Below are 20593 nucleotides of genomic sequence, written 5' to 3' on the forward strand. Positions count from 1 at the left end.
TGTTTATATGTTCTTAATGTAAAGGATGAATGTACCTGAGTGTTGTACCCTCTGCTTATATAGCGGTTATGATGCCGCCTTAGCAAGGCGGTATGGCCTCTGATTGACCAGGTGTGGGTTGCAGGTCAGGCTAGAACCTAAGTAGTCTTATCTTCTTAATGTCAAGCTATAGAGTCGTGGCAAGCTGGTGCTGTCCTCTGTCTATTAGTTCAAAGGCGCGGTGAGCTTGCCTTGGTTCTTAAGTTAGCTTCCTCTTTTCTAGAGTTTATGCCAAAGGACGGTTATATGCGCGATGGGGGCATCACGTCTTGCTATGTGCGCGATGATGACCTTCACGCTTAGTTTTGGACCCTTCATGAGATTGGGCTTCTTTGTATGTTATTGAGCCTCCAATGGGCCTTCTATATTTTGTCCAGATCAGATCCTAACTGTTGATTTTCGTCAATCAATAGTTATAATTTATTGGGTCAAATTTATTAATTTCGAAAACCTACCAATTTCTTCTTCTTCAAAATAACTAGCACACAGGTTTAGTTTATGGGATTTGCATTTGTCATTTAACATGACACAACAAACTTTCCTACACACACAACATTTTGTGAGACCCACACTTTTTGAAAAAAAAAGAAAAAAAAATTACAGCACGCAAAACGAATCTCTATAACATTACACAATCACTTTTCCTACAACATAACTCTTATAAAACCCTTAGTTTTATATAAGTTACATAAACTAAATCATTAGTTTTGTTTACACATCCTCTCAAAGAAAAGGTAATCAGTGTTTTGAGCTTGGCTGTAATATTTTATTCATTGTACACTAACTATTGTAGTAGAACCAACTACTCATCCTTTATCACTAATATACTTCTGTTGAACTGTAATTTACAAGCTTTATGCACGAATAATTGTTCTGATGATTTTTTAAAATAGCACTAAGTACGTGGGTCAATTCATAGGGATTATTTCAACTAATATTAATGGCATCGAATTCAAGTTATGGATAATTATGTTAAGCATTTGGTAATAAATTTTTTACCGCCATTATATTTTGCCTGATTCAAACCAGATTAATTTAATAATTGATATAAATCGGTGAAGAATTTTTTTTTTTAAATAATTATTCAGTTCAAAAAAATTAAAAAAATGCTAGCTGTTAAACTAATATTATAACATACAACTTTCATTTTGCTTATTTTGATCTAAGAGGTTGTTTTATGCTTTAGAATTCAAACGGTAGCATCTTAAAGACTTAAACGATTCAATTAAACATAATTTAATGTTATATTATCAAAGCAAAATACAGTGAAATAGTTACCAACAAAAATGATTAAAACTAATTAATTTGTTTACCAAAAAAAAAACTAATATTAACTTATGCTCTAAAAAAAATTAAACTAACATGCATCTTTATTAATTAGGCCAGAAAGAAACTATCCTAAATAGATGGAAACGAAACGAGGCCTATTTAAATTCATTTTATTACAACAAATAATAAAATTGTGGTTTTAATTTTTTGTTACTTTATTTGAAATGGGAGCTTTTGGCGCGCGTATATAAGAAGTGAACCTCACGAGAACCGTTGTGTTTCGTTTTGGAATTGAGAGAGTGAGAGGGTTGTTGTTTCAGCTTCTGAACTTCAGAGAGATAGATAGAGAGATAGCTAATCTCAGATTTCTAAGGTAGCATGGGAAAGCGCCTCCACAATGCTAATTCCTCCGGCAAAGAGATTCCACCTGCAAAGCGAATCCGGAGGAGCAAAACCGTCTGCTCCTGCAACTCTCCTCGTCCTCCATTTCTCTCCGCTCATTCCACTTTCTCCTGGTTATCTCTCTCTCTCTCTCTCTCTCTTAAAAACTTCCTGCAAAACCGATTTCAATTTCAAGCTCTTTTCCTATATATGTGAATATTGCGTTTAAATGTTGATTTTATGCTTAGTGTGCATTGCTGAGTTACAGATCAGAACTTAGTTCGGATTTTCATTTGGATCTGGTTTTTGAATTGTGCTCTGTTTGATTTAGTTAATTGATTTCTTTCTCTCAGATTATTGTGTTTATACTTGAACGAATCAGTGAAATACTTGCTTGCTCTGAGACTCTTACAAAAACTCGTGTGTGATCTATCTATACGTTTTGTCGGAGATCTCCGTGTTTGTTTGCTTGTTAATACGATCTAACAGAATTTCTGCCTGTGGATGAACCTCGAATGTGATTTTTTGATATCGAGTTCAATTTTAAATTGCTTGCTGAATCATGTTTTGTGCGGTTTTTTTACGGTAGAGGAAACGAGAAAGCTGCATCAGCAGGTGATTTGTGATTTCAAAAACTTGCTTCACGGCGAACGTTTAGATCGATTATGGTTTACGAGCGCCTGAGCTATCTGTTCATTAGAGAAGCACGTTTTATGTCGATCACTCTGCAAAATCTGTTTTGGCAGAGTCAGTCATTTCAATTTTTAGCTGCACAACAGCTTAATCACTCTTCCAACTCTGTTTGCCTTCTGACGTGTGTTTGGTTTCTCGGTTCTTCTTAAATAGAAAGTTGAAAAATACTCAAATCATCATTAATGGATGCATCTTTATTTTTATTTTTTCATTTCTAGATAGAAAATGTTTAAAAGGTTCAAATCGTCGTTTTCTATAGGTTTTATCAGTACGAAAGATATATTTAGTAGAATCTATTTTTATTTTTAAATTTCTATAGTATTTTGGTTACTTACTATTTCTATAATTCTCAATGCTCAACGAGAAGGTTCGAAGAGGACATTTGGACAGAGATTGCTAAGTTTCTGGATGGAAAATCTCTGTTGATGCTTGCAGCCACAAATCGATGGTTCCGTCGAGCTATCATGGATGACGGTATATGGAAGTTTGTGTGCCTGCGTGATCTTCAGGTCCCACCCCCTCAACGCGTGGCATTCAGGTGGAGCAAGCTGTACACTTCAGCCTTCAGTAAGATCTGACCCTTTTCAATATTCAAATCAAATGCTTTCCAAACTCCAATTCGTGCATACTACATATAAAATGAAGTTTAGCAAAACCTACGATACGATGCATTGCCACCATTCGATTGACTTCGATTTTGAAATGAAATTTCAGATGGGAGCCATTCTTACATGTTCCGTCAGCAGGAGAAACACATTGGTTAGTGGGTTCTTTGGTTACCCTGATATCATTCCTCGCCACGCCTAATATTTTTTTTTAATGAAATTAGAGGTTTTAATTTTCTTAACTGGATGGTAAACTATTTCATATTCTAACTAAATGGAGGAAATAATATTATGGTAGTGGTAGGCACAGCCGTAACATAAGTGAATTCACAATAAATTTTTACACATCCCACGCACAATCATCATTACAGTATCCGCATCCTAATATATGTGAAATTCACTATACATTTTAATAGATCCTACACGCAATAATTACCCTGTCCACAGTGAACAATGTGCTTACGCAGAAAATTCGTTGTAAATGGAATTTCCTTGAACTTACCTGTTCTAGCACCGACTCTTCCTCCCCTCTTTTAGATTGCTTAGCTATGACGCAAATTCGCTGTGTAGATCTTTCAGAATTTATCGAACCACTGACTGATTCATTCTTATTGTGAATATATTATTGAACTAAAACAAGACCCACATAACTGAAAATGTATTACGGGCAATATGTGCAACTTTAACATCGTAGACTTGGAAAATTATTGACGTTGTACGGTTTTTCAATATGTACTACCAGATTGGATGCGTATTGGCGCTTTTTCTTTTGATTCTTCACTGGCCCTCCTATCAGAGAGGCTGACTTTTCCGGGAAAGATACGAAAAGAAGAAACAATGGAAAAGATGTTGCGGGCTCACGGTTGTTGCGTGCTAGACAATGTTAAATCTGGAATCTGGATAGCTGGTAATTCCCAAATTAACTTATACCCTAGGATTATCTTTGAAATTAATTAAGTCAGCATATGATCTCAGTTGTGTTTAACTAAATACATTTGTTTGATACGACTAATTTTTTCAGACCTGCAGCTTGTACGATGCCCAGTTTGTGACCTCAATACGTGCGATGGTAATTTGAACATAATCCGATTAGCCCTGTATATCCCATTGTACTGCGATTGCCTTCTAATTTGGCCAAGACAAATAAAACTACCGTGAATAATGCATCACTGATCACTGTGTTGTACAGCAAGGGTTTGCCATTAGAGTGAGGCTAGATTAAACTTACATAAATTGACAGGTTTTTCCTACTTCTATAGGAACAATGCAGACATTAGATGCAAGGCATATAGAACTATTCCTCTGTGAAGGCTACCAAAATGGGAGCTGGGAATACCAGCTTGTAGGATCTCATGATATCAAAAAACGAGCAGATGGGGCTTGTGGCGCCATTTTTGACGTCAAACGCCTGGATGATTCTTCCACATCTGGTAAATCTTGATGCTTCGAGTCAACTTACCAAAAGTCGGTAACCTCGTCAAGGTTTTTCTTGAGAATAAACCACCCATCTATTGTTAGTGCATAAAGAGATCACCTTCTGTTAGCACAATAGAACCAGATATTTGGAAATTATGCTTTGTGAATAGTTTCAATTACTCCAGCGAAGAGTAAATTTATAGACAATCCACAAACGAACTTTAATAAGAATGCTAGTTCTCAGAATGATTCTGGGTCTAGGAAATAAGTATTTCAGTAAATTACTTCATGTCCTAATCTTTTTTTATTGCCTGCCTTTTATAGAAGATAGTTATGTCATGGCATTAACACACACACACACACAAAATCTGTTTTAATTTCCAAATTAAATGGCAGCGGTATTTGACTACAAGTCATGGATTGGGAGAACAAATGACTGGCAACCCAAGGCCATGATCGCTTTCCACGCAGTAGCTGTGAACACTAATTTACAAGAAAATGAAGGTATGATTTCATGTCCTGTGTCAATTACTAGAATGAATCAAAGGAAACTTAAATCCCAGATTTCTTAGACTGTCCTTAACAATTTTAATGGCCACTGTAGGTAAACTCATATTCTACACCTTTTCTTTGCCTATGCTAGAATATTAAATTTCTCGGAGTTCAGTCCCAATTGATTTTCTTCATACAATTACTTTTCTTGATTTTCCACTTTTTTTTTAATACAAGCAGGTCTTCATGTGAAATACCATGCTATGAGGGCAGGAACTGATGGAGAAGTTGTTTCCATTAGAATATCTCAGCAGCTCCTGTGATTCATCTTTAACCCGTTTTTGAGAGTGGCTGGGGTTGGGTATTTCTTTACAAGCCTTTAAAATGCCTTATTGACATTATTATACAATACTATACTACTACACCTGAAAGCAATTACTGTACACCCATTCATTAATTTCCTACATGTAGCTATGCTTTAAGAATTGAAGGATGATCATAAATACTATTTCTAAATGAAAAGTTGAAAAATGGTAATGACAAAGCATTCTTCTATACGAGTGTAGAAAATTTCCTCTAGATCTTCACGCATCTGCTTCCCTGAAATTGAATGATTTGAGCAGTATGCTGAAATTAAACTAATGAAAGATGAATAGTGGTTTATGATCACTGGTGAGGATTTTTAATTTTTTGCCCCCAATGGGCTGACATGACAAAAACAGGAATCATAAGATCCTGCTCTCTTAGTTGCTTAAAATCTGGCAGTGTTATAAAGATCCAATTAGTATATGTAACTACTAATATCGATAAACATTAGGCAGGCAGATAAGTAATGATTCCGCAGGTAGCAGTCTCATGCCAACCTTCTATATATTTCTATTAGTCTATTACGCTATACCAATATATAATATAATTTGACTTTCGGTATTGCTTTTAAAATTGGAGGGAGTTTAAAATTAAAATACGGTTTCTTCTTCTTATAAGCTGGTCCCTTCCTACCGCAGATTTGTACATCTCAAAAGTAATGGGCATTTTGAAGGTCCTTTTTCACTTCTTCATCTTTCCTGTCATATATGCCTCACATGATTGCCAAACTTCTATCTGTGGCAACGATAGTATCCTTATTCATTTCCCCTTTCAACTAGAAGGAGAGCAACATCCTTATTGTGGCTATCCTGGTTTCAATTTAATTTGTAACAATGATAACAAAACAGTTCTAAAACTTCCTTACTCTGGAGAATTCTTTGTACGCGACATAAACTATCTCAAACAGCAGATACATGTCTACGACCCTGATGCTTGCCTTCCAAAACGTCTTCTGAGCCTCAATTTTTCAGGTTCTCCCTTCATTGCCACTTCTTGTCGTAACTACACCTTCTTAAGCTGCCCATATCTGAACGCGGGGTCACAATTCATTCCTATTGATTGCCTCAGTAATTCAACAAATTTCGTATCAGCTATCCCTTCAGAGAACTTGTCCAATTCATTGCCTGTGTCTTGCTATGTTATTAGGAGTCTTTCAGTTCCTGTTGCAAGCCCGGGACAGTATGAGGAAAACCTCAGAGATGAACTTAGTCAAGATCTTCGATTAACATGGAATACACCTGACTGCAGATATTGCGAATCACAAATGTGTGGATTTGAAAGCAGTAACAGCAATCAAGTTTTCTGTTTCTCTAATTACCAAAAAGGTAAAGATGTTCTATATTCTTCAATCTGCATTTCCATAAGGTTTATCATCGTATTCAAAGACTAGCCTAACATGTTTGAAGAATTAAAAGAAAGGAGACCTGCTAATTTAGTGCTATTATCAGTAGAGCTGACCATATTTTAGGTGCCCACTTGCCTAAGTTACAAGGAATAAATACAAAAATTTTGGTCAATGGTTTAACCTCAGTAATCAGGAAACCATGGAAGTTTCTTGTTTTGTTTATACTTTGTTTATACATATTGACTTCCGGATTTGATTTGCATATTGTCATTAAATTAATGAAATTGCAAGATAAATGCCATGCGTCATGTCCAAGCCAAAAGTCAAATTATCATCCCCACATATAATATAAGGCAGATGTTGAGTGGTTACATCAAATCCTATTTATTCAATTACTCAGTAGTACTGTTTTTTTAGATTTTAGACTAAATCAACGTTTTGGTCCTTAAAAAATTCACTTATTTTACGTTAATTTCTGAATTTTTAAAGCCCAACACCAAGTAGTTGAAATATTTGTTTTAGTACTTGAAATACTTCACCTTTTTCACATTAATTCATGAATTCTTAAAACCCAACATGAAGATAATGAAATATTAATTAGTCTCCTATGTCCTAGGGTTGGGTTTCGTTTCTTTTTGTTAATTAAAGTGTCACTATAGCACATTACATTTCTGACTTGGCCATCGGGTGACACGTGCATTGTAAGATGCTAGCATGGAAAAAATAAAATAAAATTCCCCTCTATTATTACTTCAAAACATATTTTCTATCCTAGCTTGGAAATCTTTCTCTAATTTTATCTCCACTTGAAATAATCCACATTTAACCTAGGCTTGTCTATGGGTGGCGGCTTAAGAATCCATATCCATCATTCTTCATTTTGACATGACAGATTAATGTGACATTAACTTTGTTAACCCAAATTTAGCATAGGTTGATTCAATGTGGATGTATAAATAAAAAAAAAAAAAAAGATTCAATGTGGCCCGTTAAATTACTAACATGAACCAAAAACGAATTTGTTTCTATCAAAACACCACCATTTTGGTTACGTTAGAAGTCATACCTGTGAGGGCCATCTTTGTCCCAAATTAACAACTTAATGTGCCATAGTGATACTTCCGTTAGCCAAATCAAACCCCATTTAATTTCGGCATAATTTGCTTCACAAACTAATATTTTAGCGACTTAGTCTTAGGTTTCAAAAATAAAGCATAAGTAAATATTTTGAGAGAATAAAACTAATATTTTAAATATTTTTATTGAGTTTTTAAAAATGCAAAGATTAATGTCAAATTAATGAAATTTTCCAGTACCACTACCGTTGTTTTACTATAGTTTCCAAGTACCAAGTCAGATTAAAAGTTAAAAATTTCTAGCCCAACTCTTTATATGTTAATGAAAGAAGCAACAACATGGTAGTTCTAAGAAGTTGTGTTTAGGGCCGTACTCCAATAACAAGGGGGCTAGAGGAGGTTGTGTGAAGATACTTCCAGATTATTTATTGAAAAATAAAAAGCAATAACATGGTAGCCAAGTGGTCAAGACTAGAGTTGGCAAAAACGACGGATTGGCTCGTAACCCGTAAAAAATGAGCCGGGTTGGGTTGGCAAAAATGAGCTGTCAACCCGAGCCAACCCGGCTCTTTTCAGCCCGTGAAAAAATGAGCCAACCCGCGGGTCAAACGAGCCAGCTCGCGGGTTGAGTTTTTTTTTTTTTTTTATAAAAAAATACAAAATATAATATACAAAAATAGACAAAACCCACACATGTTGTCATCATTTTTCTTCCTTCTCTAAACCTAAGTCTCTAATCTTCTCACATCCCTGCCATTTTTATATTGTTAGGCTGTGCTGGCTCTATTTGGTTCAAATATCTTACCCACTTGGTAGTAAGTGATTCTGAGTGTTCCTAGATGTTGATGTAAATTTGTTGTGAAGAAAATTCGAAACTAAAATATTTTGCTTTTATTTCTCATTTTGTAACCCTTTGTTTAAGCTAATGGAAACCACATAGCTGGTGCATTAATACTACATGGTCATTTAAATAGGCTTAAAACGAGCCAACCCGCGAGCCAATTTTCGAGCCAACTCGCGAGCTATTTAGCCAACCCACGAGCTATATTTTTGAGTCAACCCTAACTGACTCGGGTCGGGTTGAGTTGGGTTTTCTGGCTCATTTTTTTTTTCGAGCCAACCCTAACCCGACTCATTTTTTTCGGGTTGAATGCAGGTTGGGTCGGGCCGTGTTGGCCCGTTTTGCCAACCCTAGTCAAGACCTTGAAGTGAGATTATTACTATTATTTTATGTTGCTTATCTCCGTGAGCATATAGTAAGCTTGGCTGAATCTCTCAACCCAAATTGCTTTGCCCCTTTTGATATCATTTCCTAATAAACAAGGTCCTCGTGTAGTACCATTTTATCCCTTTTTGGGATAACATAACCATTCTAGACAATCTTATTTATATATGTTGGCCTTTACTGGCTTCAATTTTCAGGTAATTCACAACGTGGACTTCAAGTTTTTAGAGTCATAGCATTATGCATAGCTGGACCAGCTGCTATCTTTGCTATTGTGATGGCAAGCTGTGTGTGTTACAATGATGGAATAGCCAATGCTCGCAGAAATGGTACTTCCCAGAGGTCTGCAATATCACCTCAACCTGCCATTGTTACTACGGGTCTGGATGAGTCAACCATTGAGTCTTATGAGAAGCTAGTAATTGGGGAGAGTCGAAGGGTTCCTGGACCCAATGATGGATCTTGCTGGATATGCTTGTCAGAGTACAACAGCAAAGACACAATCAGATGCATTCCTGAATGCAAACATTGTTTCCATACTGATTGCATAGATGAGTGGCTTCGCATGAACAGCACATGCCCAGTTTGCCGCAACTCTCCCACCCCTTCTCCTGTTCCTGTTATACATGTATCCACCAATGTCATTCATTAATTAAGGATTTTATCTCATGTACATGTCATGTCTTTTAAGTGAATATTATATAAGTGAAAGTATCCGTATACTTTATGAGGAGCTGGAGTTGGATACTTCTTTTCCTAGCTTTTTAAGTTGTTTGCTTGGTGTTTTTCATGTATGTAAGGAATCTAGACAAGTCATCGAGTCTCTTGACGAGTCCTGTAATGAAATCGTCAGCAACATTTTTAAGTATTTATCTCATCCATAAAACTGACAAACATAATTAAGGATTGTCGAGCTTCAATTGACAAAAAAAACACATTGGAATTTACCATCCCTGGCCATGACCAAACCGGAGCAAGCAACCAACCACCTTAATGGCATGTATAAAAAGTCAAAAACCATGTTTCCATAAAAACATAATTCAGGATACATAATAAGATATTATCTCAGAATTGTCAAATAATTACCTTTTGGAAGAAACAATTCTATATTAAAAGAAGAAGCAGCAGCAAATAGTTACTTCTTATGTTACAATCCAACTTCCAATAGTCCTCTGTACAAGTAAAATCATTTACCATTTGGTATATGGCCATGAAGATAACATCAACCACGAAACGATAGTGAAAACAAAAGTGTAACTATTTCTGTAACAAAATTCTTGGTCAGTATTCTTAAATAGTTAGGCTGGCTGAGAAGGGAACAGTGAAGGAAATCTCCACTTTAAGTTACAATGATGCTGAATAGTTGGTAGACCATCATCTAGAAATATGACACAGAATGGGACCTACTGCAGTTTTGAAGTCATCATAAAACCTCTCCTCAGAAAACCTAAGGGCACGTTTCCTTGCAGCAGCAGCCATCTTAAGTCTCTCCATCTCTGGCATCTTTATGATTCTCAAAATGGCATCTGCATATTCTTCAACAGTGCAGGCAAGAAGTCCTGTTTGCTGTCCATCTTCATCTAATACAATGTCCATTTTTGGGCCAGCAGAATTATGGGCTGACAAACAAACATTGCAAGAATAATTAATGCAAGTAAAAGCACCCAAGATAGAGAAAATAAAGATTATTTACCAAATGGGAAAATTTCATATCACACCCACCAATTGGGATGGCACCAGCAGCCATATATTCTACAACACTAATGCCAAAATGCTCATCTGTCATGGAATGGATGCCGGCAACAGCGCCTGCTAAAAGTCCCACCAAATCTCTGCAGGATAATGCAGTGATCTAATATATTAGCAAGACAGCATTTAAAATTAAGGTTCTAAAAGTACAAATGTAACTAGAACAATTGATTCACAACTTCAAAAATAAACTTTTGTGATAAAAGTGGTCAACTAATTTTAATGAAAGACTAATCAATCATTTATACAGATTTTTTAATTAATTCAAATCCCAATTAAGGATCCATGCTACGAACTTTCTTTTTACTTTTATTGTGGTCAGTCGGTATCCAAGCTATTTTATGTGCATCTCGACTCTAGACTAATACACCTCCTCAGTCCCGTCCTGCCCATCAACATCATGACTAAAGGATTTACAAGGAAAGTCCTGGCAGCTTATCAAATTGGCTATTGATGTTTTTCATCTATAAGTCAAATGACAATAAGTGGAATCAATTTCAACTTATGGCTGCAAAAGTGTAAGAGCAGAATTTAGCTTTCTTATAGGACCAATTAGGGAGAAAAGAATCCAAAAAAATTTGAATCAGTTAATTACAGAGGAATGACAACTATCATATGTCATTAACTGAGGAATAAAAGGTATGCAATGTACTATAAAATAATTTTTTAACTTTTTATTCTGCAGAGAAAGCGCCTTTTAGGATCATTTAAAAAAAATGTAAAGTCACTAGTACTGACCTGTATGTTACATTCTTGTAAAATTCCACTTGTTCATTCACATTCAGCTCAATTGCTTTCATTTTTAACATTTGAAGTCTTTCCTCATCTGATTTATTTCTACAGCTACCCACAAATTGGAGCTTAGGTTTTGGCAAGCCAGAATCTAATCTCTTAATGGCTGTTGAAAAGGCCTCAAGTTGGACACTGTGAGCCTACAAGGAAAAGAAAAATGTAAACTTGGTAAAATCAACAAAGGCCTAAATAAGCCACCAAAAACGGTTATACCTCCCATTCACAAGTTTATAGAAGTATGCCCACCTTCTCTGGTCGAAATTGTGCAACAGATATTATTAGAGGAATTTCAGCTGATCTTTCCAAAGGAAGCACCTGATCATATTATTTACCTGTTAGAATCCACCAGTGATTACCACACTAGGCAAAGCACACACACACACACACATACATATATATAGTAAATTGGTATCATCCTCATGTGTTTATAATTATCACTAAATTGGCTTAAAGTAACAATTGTCTGGGATCTTAATAACAAGTGAAATAGGGAAAGTACTGAGTGACGAAATTAAATTCAAGTTTTGACTACATGTGCAAGGATAAGTTCTAAATTTTTTTTGTAAATATACTGCTCCAGAGGAAAACACAGGAGATAAGAACCATGACAACCTTCAATGTCATAAAGCAACATGCAATCCAGGACAGTTATCCACCCGACCAAAAGTGACAATGAAGAGAGAGACTAGACAATATACAGACAACAATTGCAGGACAACAAAAAACAGATTTCAAACCTGGAGTCCTGAAGTATCACAAGGAGGATAGACTCGCTTAATACGATCTGGAAATCCCCAAAGCTTTTCAATATGGGATTTGGTCCAAGATGAATTGACCATAGCTAGGTGTGCACAAGATCCCACAACCCCATACAAGTAGATGAAGATTGTATAATAGACGATTTTGCACCGAGAAAGCCAAACACTGCCAGAAAATAACTGTCAGATTCCTAAAATGATGGAAACGAGGTAAACCGAAATGTTGGAACTTTATAATTATTAAAGATTAAAGATTCATTTACAGGAATCATATAAGCTGTCTATAAATATCGCTTTTAGCTCAGAACAGCTACAGTAAAAGCATAAAGATATACCCTGAGGTCTCTGAATCCCAGAATCTGTTAAAATTCTGGAAATTTGGTACATATTGTAATATAGTAGTATGTATGAACAGAACACGAGACGTACATACCTTTTTGCAATTAAGGCATCATTATTGTACATCGAGCTGCGCTGACGAACACGAGACAGCATCTCTGAACTAATAGTAGGGTAATGTGTATAGCAAATAACTTTGCATCCAAACAACCTGGCAAGTGGATATGTAAAAGCATACCCACTTGTGTCAAAATAATATAAAGGGGTAAACTTGCACAAAGCCTCCCATGCAAGATACACAGAACCCAGACTTTGAGCAATCATAGTAAAGTGTGGATAAGTGGTTTCTTCAATCCACTTTCTCTTGTACAAATGCACCACCTGAGATTTATTGATCACAAAATAAGACACAGTTTATTTTAAGCTTTTTAACAAATCAAATGGATTCTAACACAAAATATTTAATCATCACATTTATCTTGTTCAATGGGTAAACCTAAAACAAACCTAACAGATTTTTGCAGTTCAGTTAAGCTGTTAAATCAGTTCCTGTTGGCTGTTAGTTGCAGAGCAAGACAATAGAATAACTAACTCGAACTGAAGCATAACAAACCCAAAACAAACTTAACAGATTACAGCTCAGCAACTAACAGCTAACAGGAACTGAACTAACAGAAGCTGAGATACAGCTCAGCACTAACAGAACCCAAACAGAAAATGCAGGAGCAGCAAGACTGATATGAGATCAGTCGCAGCAGATCAAAAACAACTAAATTACCAAAAAAGAAAAAGAAAAAGAAAAGAAAAGAAAACTACCTTTGGAGGAGAGAGGAGCGTGACACCGAAGCGATCGAGGGCACGAGCCATCAAGGATTGAGGCGTGGCATCGTGGTCTCCGGTGTAGACAAGGCAGTGAAGGTTAGGGTTTTCGTCTTGGATGGCTCTGACGGCGCACCATAGCACCCTTTCTCCGCCGCCGCCGTCGTTGGTGTATGGATGGAAGAACCCAACGGCTCTTTTCCTGTTACGTCTGCCATTGATTGCGGCGAAAGAAAATCCAACAATTATGACAGTGATGACTGCAACGATGATGAATCCAATTGTCATCATCATCGTCAGGTGATCGCAACACACAGCTTCGCGTTGCAGACGCAGATAGAGAGATACGCACAGCTTCAACGTCGTTGAATGAAAATGGGTTTGGTATTTGATATTTTAAAAATAAAATAAAATGTTTAATTAGAAAAACTATAAAAAAAAATGAGGGAAAAAAAATGTAGTAGATATAGAACTAAAAAGAAATTATTAATCTTAGTATGCCACCAAACAAAATTAAGAATAAGAAGTTATTTGTCATGTAAAAAATAAGTAATGGTTATACTTATTATTATTTTAGATTTAATATTCTTATTACCTGTTTATTCAACGCTTAAAAAATAAAAAATTATTATTATTTTTGATTTTAAATTAATCAAACGACAATAAATCAGTAGTACGAGTAATGAACTTAAAATAATAGTAATATAATTTTTCCTAAAAAAAAATTGTGTATTGAACAGTTAAAGAATATAAAATATAAAAAAATAAAGATAATATTTATCTACTTGATAATATAAAATATAGTTACACTATTATTTAATAATGCCTTGAAAAGTTATAAAAAAATTGATTTGTCAACAAGTCATTGTTTCATACTCAAATTTTATTTAATGATTTTTCAAAATATATTTAGTATTATATATATTATATATAAAAAAAGAGGGTTTTATAGCCTAATAACTATCTTATGTGATTTCTCTAAAATGTGTTAGGGGAGATGATTTTCAAAGAGGATTTTGTGGCACGAGATTTCAAAACAACCAACGAAAAGTAAAAGGGTTAATTTTTTCTAAAGTTATTTTAGATAAATTATTTGCGGTAATTAATTTTAATTATATCTTACTAGTAAAAGATAATTATAATAGTAAAGTTTTTTTTTCTCTTCTCAGATATTATCAGTTGATGTGGTAGAGGGAGAAAAATAATTTTACCATTATAACTATATCTTACTAGTAAAACGTAACTAAAATAATGAAAGGGAGACAAGATTATCTAAAGTTATTTTAGAAACTTTTTACCCAAAGTAAAATTATAAAAAAAACTACTTCCTATTGACTCAGAGGTTGACCATGATTTATATATTTGTAAAGAGATTGATTTTCCAATTCCAATCTATAACCTTTCTATCACAAAAGCAACTATCACAAGCGATGAGTTTAACAAAAATTTAGCCTAAGGAAACCATTATCACTAGACATTTTTTACACACTGCTTATGCCCATATAGTTGTTGTAGGTAATCTCAAACACCACTTATGTGCACACACTAAAGCTATGATGATGTTAAACACGCACACATCAACAATTTTTCTTAAAGCTACAATATAGTACACAACACTCTCAAGTCATTTGAGTAGTGAAATCTGGTTCAGCTGGCTTCTGAGGCAGGAATGGCATTAATCTCTGTGTCTGTGGCAATCTGTTGCGTTTGCCACTTCGCAAGGGCTTTAATGCATTGGATGCAAACCTTGATGCATATACTGTGGCAACAAAGCTTGGTGAGGACCCTTCCTCATTTTCATAAGCATGTAGCCTCTCTTCTGCTTCACGTAATGACCTCTCATTCTTTTTTTTCCTGTTTCTACGCCAAGCTGCTTGTATGAAACATGCAGCCCATGTCCTCCATTGCAGGGAATAGAACCTGTACCAACATTGTCATGAATGTGGTTATGAAGCATATATTTTTTCTTCTAGTTTGGAAATTCAAGTGTGAGAGTGTTTGTTAAAAATTAACTAAATAAGAACCATATAACCAACCAAAAAGATCTATAAACTCAATCTTTTAAGATTTTGGGCTAAGATATGATGTAAAATCCACTTATTCGGGTTTGAGTTTTATTTAGCCCATTCCCGTGATTATTGTTGGGTATGGCTCATACTTCTTATCGTGATGAGGGCCCTTGTTGTCGCGGTTAGCAAAAAGACAACCAGGGTCCCACTCCCAGATGAGCGGACGGGGTCTGGGGGCAGTGGCCCCAGGCCGGTAGAGACTAGGTACTGTTGTGGGCTTCTGATTTATTGTAATTTTCTTAGTAATTTGGGCTTGAGCCCATGAATAGCTGTTGTTAGGGTTTTCTAATTCAATTTATATTTTTCTTGTAAACCGAATGACTCGTAACGAGTGGCGGTGAGGTGAATATAGTACAGACAAGCTGGATGTAGCCTATATTAGGTGAACCAAGATAAATCACCGTGTCAATCTCTCTTCTCTCTTCTCTCTTCTCTCTTCTCTTTTCTCACTAAATCAGTTTTATATTGATATACTACATTCCTTGAGGGAAAAGAGGCCTAAATCTACCACACAAACACTTCAGTAATATTCATCCACAAAAGATGTAATGATGCATTATAAAAGTTGAAACATATAGCAAGCCTTACTTGAAAGTGTGCTTGAGCTGTTTGCTGTTTATAAGACGTCGAAATTGGGAAGCAACAAGCTTCAAGTCATCAGGCATGAGAGCAAAGGCTTCCACTTCTGATATAGTTTTTACTGTTCTGGTTGAAATAGGTAGATTTGAGGTGGAGTTGGGATCCAATGCCCATGTTAAGAGCTCTTCTCCACAAAAGTCACCAGCCTTGAGCTCAGAGGAGTTGAAGAAACCAGTTCTTCCACCATTTGTTGTGGTAGTGGCAAGTTTTCCACGCATGATGAAGAGCATTTCATCAACTGGATCTCCTTCACGAACAATGTCACTTTTCTCTGTGTAAAGTACTGGCTTAAGTCTATCACACATTGCATCCAACAACTGTTTATCCATGTTCTCAAACATTGGCACCTAGAGCAATATAAGAACATGAAATGTTTCATTACACATATACAAGTATAAGTAGGAAGGAAAAGAAAAAACCAACTGAATGGAGAGATGATTATGGATGGTACCTACTTTTTTAAGTAAATCTAAGCAAAGGTGACTCTTTATGTCCCTTCTGAGATCTTTAGGGAGGTTTCGAATTAATGTCTCTTCCTCAACACCCCTATTTTCTTGCCATTTGTATTGTTCATACCTTCTAATTCTTTCCTTCAAGTAGTCAGGTAGCATACGGTGGGACATCCACTGTTCTGCATCCCTCCTTTTGATTCTCATCTCTTCAACTCTAACAGTTGTAGATTGTAGATATTTCTGTAACAATAATCCAACACAACACATGAATTCATAAAATGAGAGGAGTGGGATGTAGCTGGCTTTTTAACACACAAAGTTGATGAAAATTTGGTTTCAAACAGAAGGCATGGAACCATTGTATTGAGGTGAGGTTATTAATGACACATACATATATATATGCAAGATACATGTCATGTCTATGATCTCATCTCCTTGTCCTAACCAAGAATTACCTGCATGTTTCCAATAAGTAATGCGAACAGAACCAATCCAAAGACAGCAATGAAGATAGCAAAGATTATCTCCCCAACATAAGTACTTGTCTGTAGGTTTTGCCCAACAGAACTGCAAAAAAGGACAAAAACTATGAATTTTGGAATGCTTTTATCCCCCATCTTCAAATAGATTGTACAAAGTTTTCGTTTATAAGATGTTACAAACACTAACTAATGATAAATCCATAGAAACATTTGTAACAAAATTAAGAACACAATGACATAAAAGTTCATCAAGAATAGAGAAGATCATTTACCAACCTTACATTGCGCAAACCCCACCAAAAGCAGTAGAAGAACTTATGAGGGAAATTTGTAGTTGATTCTACCACACGAGACTTTAGAGCTTGTAAAAATATTCCAAAATTGAAAACTGTGAGGTCTTCTGTTTCATCAGGATCAGTGTAAGGGCAAGAATTATTGAGAAGTGATAGAACACTAGGAATGCCATATCCACAGCTCATGTAGGAATCATGAGAGAATGTAGTATTCTTCAACTGTCTGCGCCAGCACCGCACCTCTGATTCTACGGAAAATAGATACCAGAAAGCTCCAACCACCTGGTATGCCATGCGTTAGATATATAATAAAATCATTCATGTGTCTTTTCCCAACAACTTAAGCTTTTAGAAGAGTTCGTTCGTGACACCACATGTGCTTGGTGATCACAAAACTTAGCATGATTACTAGGAACGTAGATTACAAAATAAGCTTACATGACTTGCTAGCATATAGAGAAAAAGATTATAAGCAGCTCCAGCCCATGCTGTCTCAGTCAATATGCCAGAAGTGCTTGTTACTTCTTTGAACATAGGATAGATCCGTAGAAGTCTTGGCACATACTGAATTATTATTACATACTTCAACAAATCCTTTGCCGCAAGTGGAACTGAGCCTTCTGGTATTGGAATGATAGATAAAATGACCATCTAAGAACACATTAAAAGTGTTAATTAAGACAATATCTACCATCTGAGAACACATTAAGAGTGTTAAAACAACATCAAATTATGTCTTTCACATCAAAATCAATTGAAGATTATTATCACAGTTGCCTTTATTTTGGATACTAAATGGTGGTACTTGTCATAGGAAAATACCAAAAGGAGTATATTACCCTCATTTTTTCCAGGGCATTACATTAAAATCATTCCATCAAAAAGGTTAATTATATATTTAGGCTTTTGAGGTAAACAACCATTAATGGTTCAGACTGATATGTCTAGTGACTCCTTGCAAAATATGGTTTATGGGGTAGAAGAGGGAGATACCTGAGGAATTGGAATAATTGATAGAATGTCAATGATGAAGTAAGAACTTAAGTATCTCATCACTATGGTACAAGGATCATCAACAAGCTCACCCCTTCCAAATACACGAGAAGAAGGGGCAATAAACCCGGTTCGAAATTGAAAGATGATGCGAAGAATGTAGAAAAGATCAAAGAATGTGCGAAGAACACTAGCAGTAATCTTCAATGTTTCATCCAAATCAAGGCATTTTCTGTTGACATCAATCACAGGGATGTAAAAGAACAGCGGGTCCACAGAGATTGCCATCACACAAGTGGTTACAAAAATTTTGTTCCATTTCTGAAGTAGTGGCCCCTGTGGATCAAGAACATTGATCCCAGAAGCCATCCTTTTGATTGATACATCACTCACAGGACTTACACTTGGCTTAACTTTTCTTTTGTGAAATCCATCAGTAATAGGATCATTTTCAAACCTGCCATCAATAATAGGATCATTTTCAAACCTGGACAGAAACATAAACTCAGTTAAGTATCTTGAGGCAAGAACCAGGTATATGTTAGCATCAGTACTTAATTTCCAACAATAACAAAACTCATAAGATCAAATCTCCTAAGAGGCCACTTCAATATCTTAGTAACATGATCATATTTGAATTTTTAATTTCTCTGTTTGGTGTCAATTTGTCATACATTAGAGAAACATCTTTTAAAATAGGTAAATTTCACTTTCTTTTTTTAGAAGAATCATTGAAATGAACCTTTTTTCTGAATGAAGGATATGAATAAAATATTTTTCTGGTACAACAGTATATGAATAACTGAGGCAGCAAATGTAATTCTAAATATGTGCAAAGAGTGTGCTAAAATCAAAAGTGCAGAATGTACCAAAAATAAGAATAAACAAAATATGTAGCAAAACCAGGCTTGAGCAGACAAAGACAAACCTCACAGATTTTTGTCCCTTTGCAGTCATGATTAAGCTACTTCAACATCAATAGAAGATTCAGGCCTGCAAAATCCAACTACAAATTTCAAACTTTTTTACTTAAAAAATTCTAAATTAACTAGAAAAGAAAAGGGTAAACTATTTATGACTTTTTTTTTTTTTTTTTTTTTTTATAAATTTATAAGTTATAAACGGAAAAATATAACACTATCTAGAAGCTATCAAAGACTCAAAAATTTATTTAAAATAATCAAGTCAACTAAGTCAATCTCCATAATGAAGTACTCAAAACCCAAACCAACTTTAGTCAGTAAATGAATTTGTGAATAAACCACAGGACAAGGAAATATAGAGAGGAGGGGTTGACTTAAACAATTAATATGAACCACAGATACAAATTTGCTAGAAGCTGAAAGGTTGTTTGTTAACTTTGGTGTGATATTGTGAAGAGTAGAAGGAAAAGGGAACACCAATATTAATTAATATCTTAACTATGCCATGCCAAGGTTGCTTGGTAACAACAGAGCGAGGAGTTCAAAACTCAAAGTTCAAAACTCAAAAAGAGCAAAAACTTTACATGCAGAGTAGTAGAAGAAGCCTTCAGAGAAAGATTTTCATGGCAACTATGTTCATTGTTCACGAAGTTATGAGAGTGATGAAAGAGAAAGAGAAAGAGGTTTGGACTATGAACAATGTGAAAAGAGTCTAAGTCAGCTTGGTCAACGACAAATAAATAAAGGGGAAATTACTTCTTACGTGACTGCAGAAGTGAAAAGTGCAGGAACACTTACTTTTATCATGATACGCGTCCGAATTCTGGATTTATTTTTTGATAGAATCCGCACGTGTATCCTAAGATCCGCACATGTATCCTAGTATCAAAAATTTGCTGCAACTTTTCTCATCACTGGTTGAGAAGCGACGGACCCATAAATAAAATCATGGTTAGCTCAGTTACATGCAAATACAATGCTAAATAGTAAATACGACCCCAGCAATCGTATGGTATAATCGTATGCCTTTTATATTAATTATTACCTGAAATTTTAGCTAAATTTAAGATTAATTATTGGGAAAATAAATAAATAAGTTCTATATAATTGCATTATTTGAAAAATTCAATTTCATTTTTCAATTATTTAAGAGTTTAACCTTTTGTAATTACTTATCAACACGTGATTATATAATAGAGAGAGGATTCAATGTTTACCGGAGAGAGAGAGAGGATTCAATTATTTCACAAATAAATCTTTAGAATACCTAGTCTCTTATCATTAATTTTATTTATATTTAATGACTCAAATTATTTTATTAACAAAAAAGTATAGCACTCTTACATTAATAGAGAGAGAAATAAAAAAATTAAACATT

General features: G+C 35.2%; 4 protein-coding genes across 9 annotated transcripts; 2 read left to right on the forward strand and 2 right to left on the reverse strand.

The window, feature by feature from the left end:
* Nucleotides 1–1686: 1686 nt before the first annotated feature.
* LOC133301463 (probable F-box protein At3g61730) lies at nt 1687–5218 on the forward strand. The gene is made up of 8 exons (XM_061501089.1): nt 1687–1823; nt 2750–2949; nt 3097–3141; nt 3730–3894; nt 4009–4056; nt 4247–4417; nt 4800–4907; nt 5136–5218. The coding sequence occupies exons 1-8, from the start codon at nt 1687–1689 to the stop codon at nt 5216–5218; spliced, it is 957 nt and encodes a 318-aa protein (XP_061357073.1).
* A 701-nt stretch (nt 5219–5919) lies between these two features.
* Nucleotides 5920–9559, forward strand: LOC133301464 (putative RING-H2 finger protein ATL21A). The gene is made up of 2 exons (XM_061501090.1): nt 5920–6586; nt 9105–9559. The coding sequence occupies exons 1-2, from the start codon at nt 5920–5922 to the stop codon at nt 9557–9559; spliced, it is 1122 nt and encodes a 373-aa protein (XP_061357074.1).
* LOC133301468 (GDP-Man:Man(3)GlcNAc(2)-PP-Dol alpha-1,2-mannosyltransferase) lies at nt 9385–13706 on the reverse strand. 2 transcript variants are annotated; one of them, XM_061501096.1, is made up of 9 exons: nt 13362–13706; nt 12640–12926; nt 12186–12372; nt 11695–11763; nt 11395–11588; nt 10630–10739; nt 9856–10526; nt 9631–9742; nt 9385–9524 (listed from the first exon to the last, which is right to left on the reverse strand). In XM_061501096.1, the coding sequence occupies exons 1-7, from the start codon at nt 13656–13658 to the stop codon at nt 10282–10284; spliced, it is 1389 nt and encodes a 462-aa protein (XP_061357080.1). In that variant the 5' UTR covers nt 13659–13706; the 3' UTR covers nt 9385–9524; nt 9631–9742; nt 9856–10281. The 2 variants fall into 2 exon arrangements, with proteins under 2 accessions (XP_061357080.1, XP_061357081.1); XM_061501097.1 differs by lacking the exons at nt 9385–9524; nt 9631–9742 and having other exon boundaries at nt 9860–9896; nt 9994–10526.
* A 1026-nt stretch (nt 13707–14732) lies between these two features.
* Nucleotides 14733–19917, reverse strand: LOC133301482 (cyclic nucleotide-gated ion channel 1-like). Of its 5 annotated transcripts, none has more exons than XM_061501118.1 (9): nt 19800–19917; nt 19221–19285; nt 18293–18749; nt 17738–17950; nt 17283–17581; nt 16980–17091; nt 16528–16764; nt 16022–16419; nt 14733–15284 (listed from the first exon to the last, which is right to left on the reverse strand). In XM_061501118.1, the coding sequence occupies exons 2-9, from the start codon at nt 19247–19249 to the stop codon at nt 14984–14986; spliced, it is 2046 nt and encodes a 681-aa protein (XP_061357102.1). In that variant the 5' UTR covers nt 19250–19285; nt 19800–19917; the 3' UTR covers nt 14733–14983. The 5 variants fall into 5 exon arrangements, with proteins under 5 accessions (XP_061357102.1, XP_061357100.1, XP_061357104.1 ...); XM_061501116.1 differs by having other exon boundaries at nt 18293–18779; XM_061501120.1 differs by lacking the exon at nt 19800–19917 and having other exon boundaries at nt 18293–18524; nt 18695–18749; nt 19221–19234.
* Between the last annotated feature and the right edge of the window lie 676 nt (nt 19918–20593).

The sequence above is a fragment of the Gastrolobium bilobum genome, unplaced genomic scaffold (assembly GCF_033153095.1).
Source record: "Gastrolobium bilobum isolate Gb01-03AN ecotype WA unplaced genomic scaffold, APGP_CSIRO_Gbil_v1 utg10838, whole genome shotgun sequence".
Lineage (NCBI taxonomy): Eukaryota > Viridiplantae > Streptophyta > Magnoliopsida > Fabales > Fabaceae > Gastrolobium > Gastrolobium bilobum.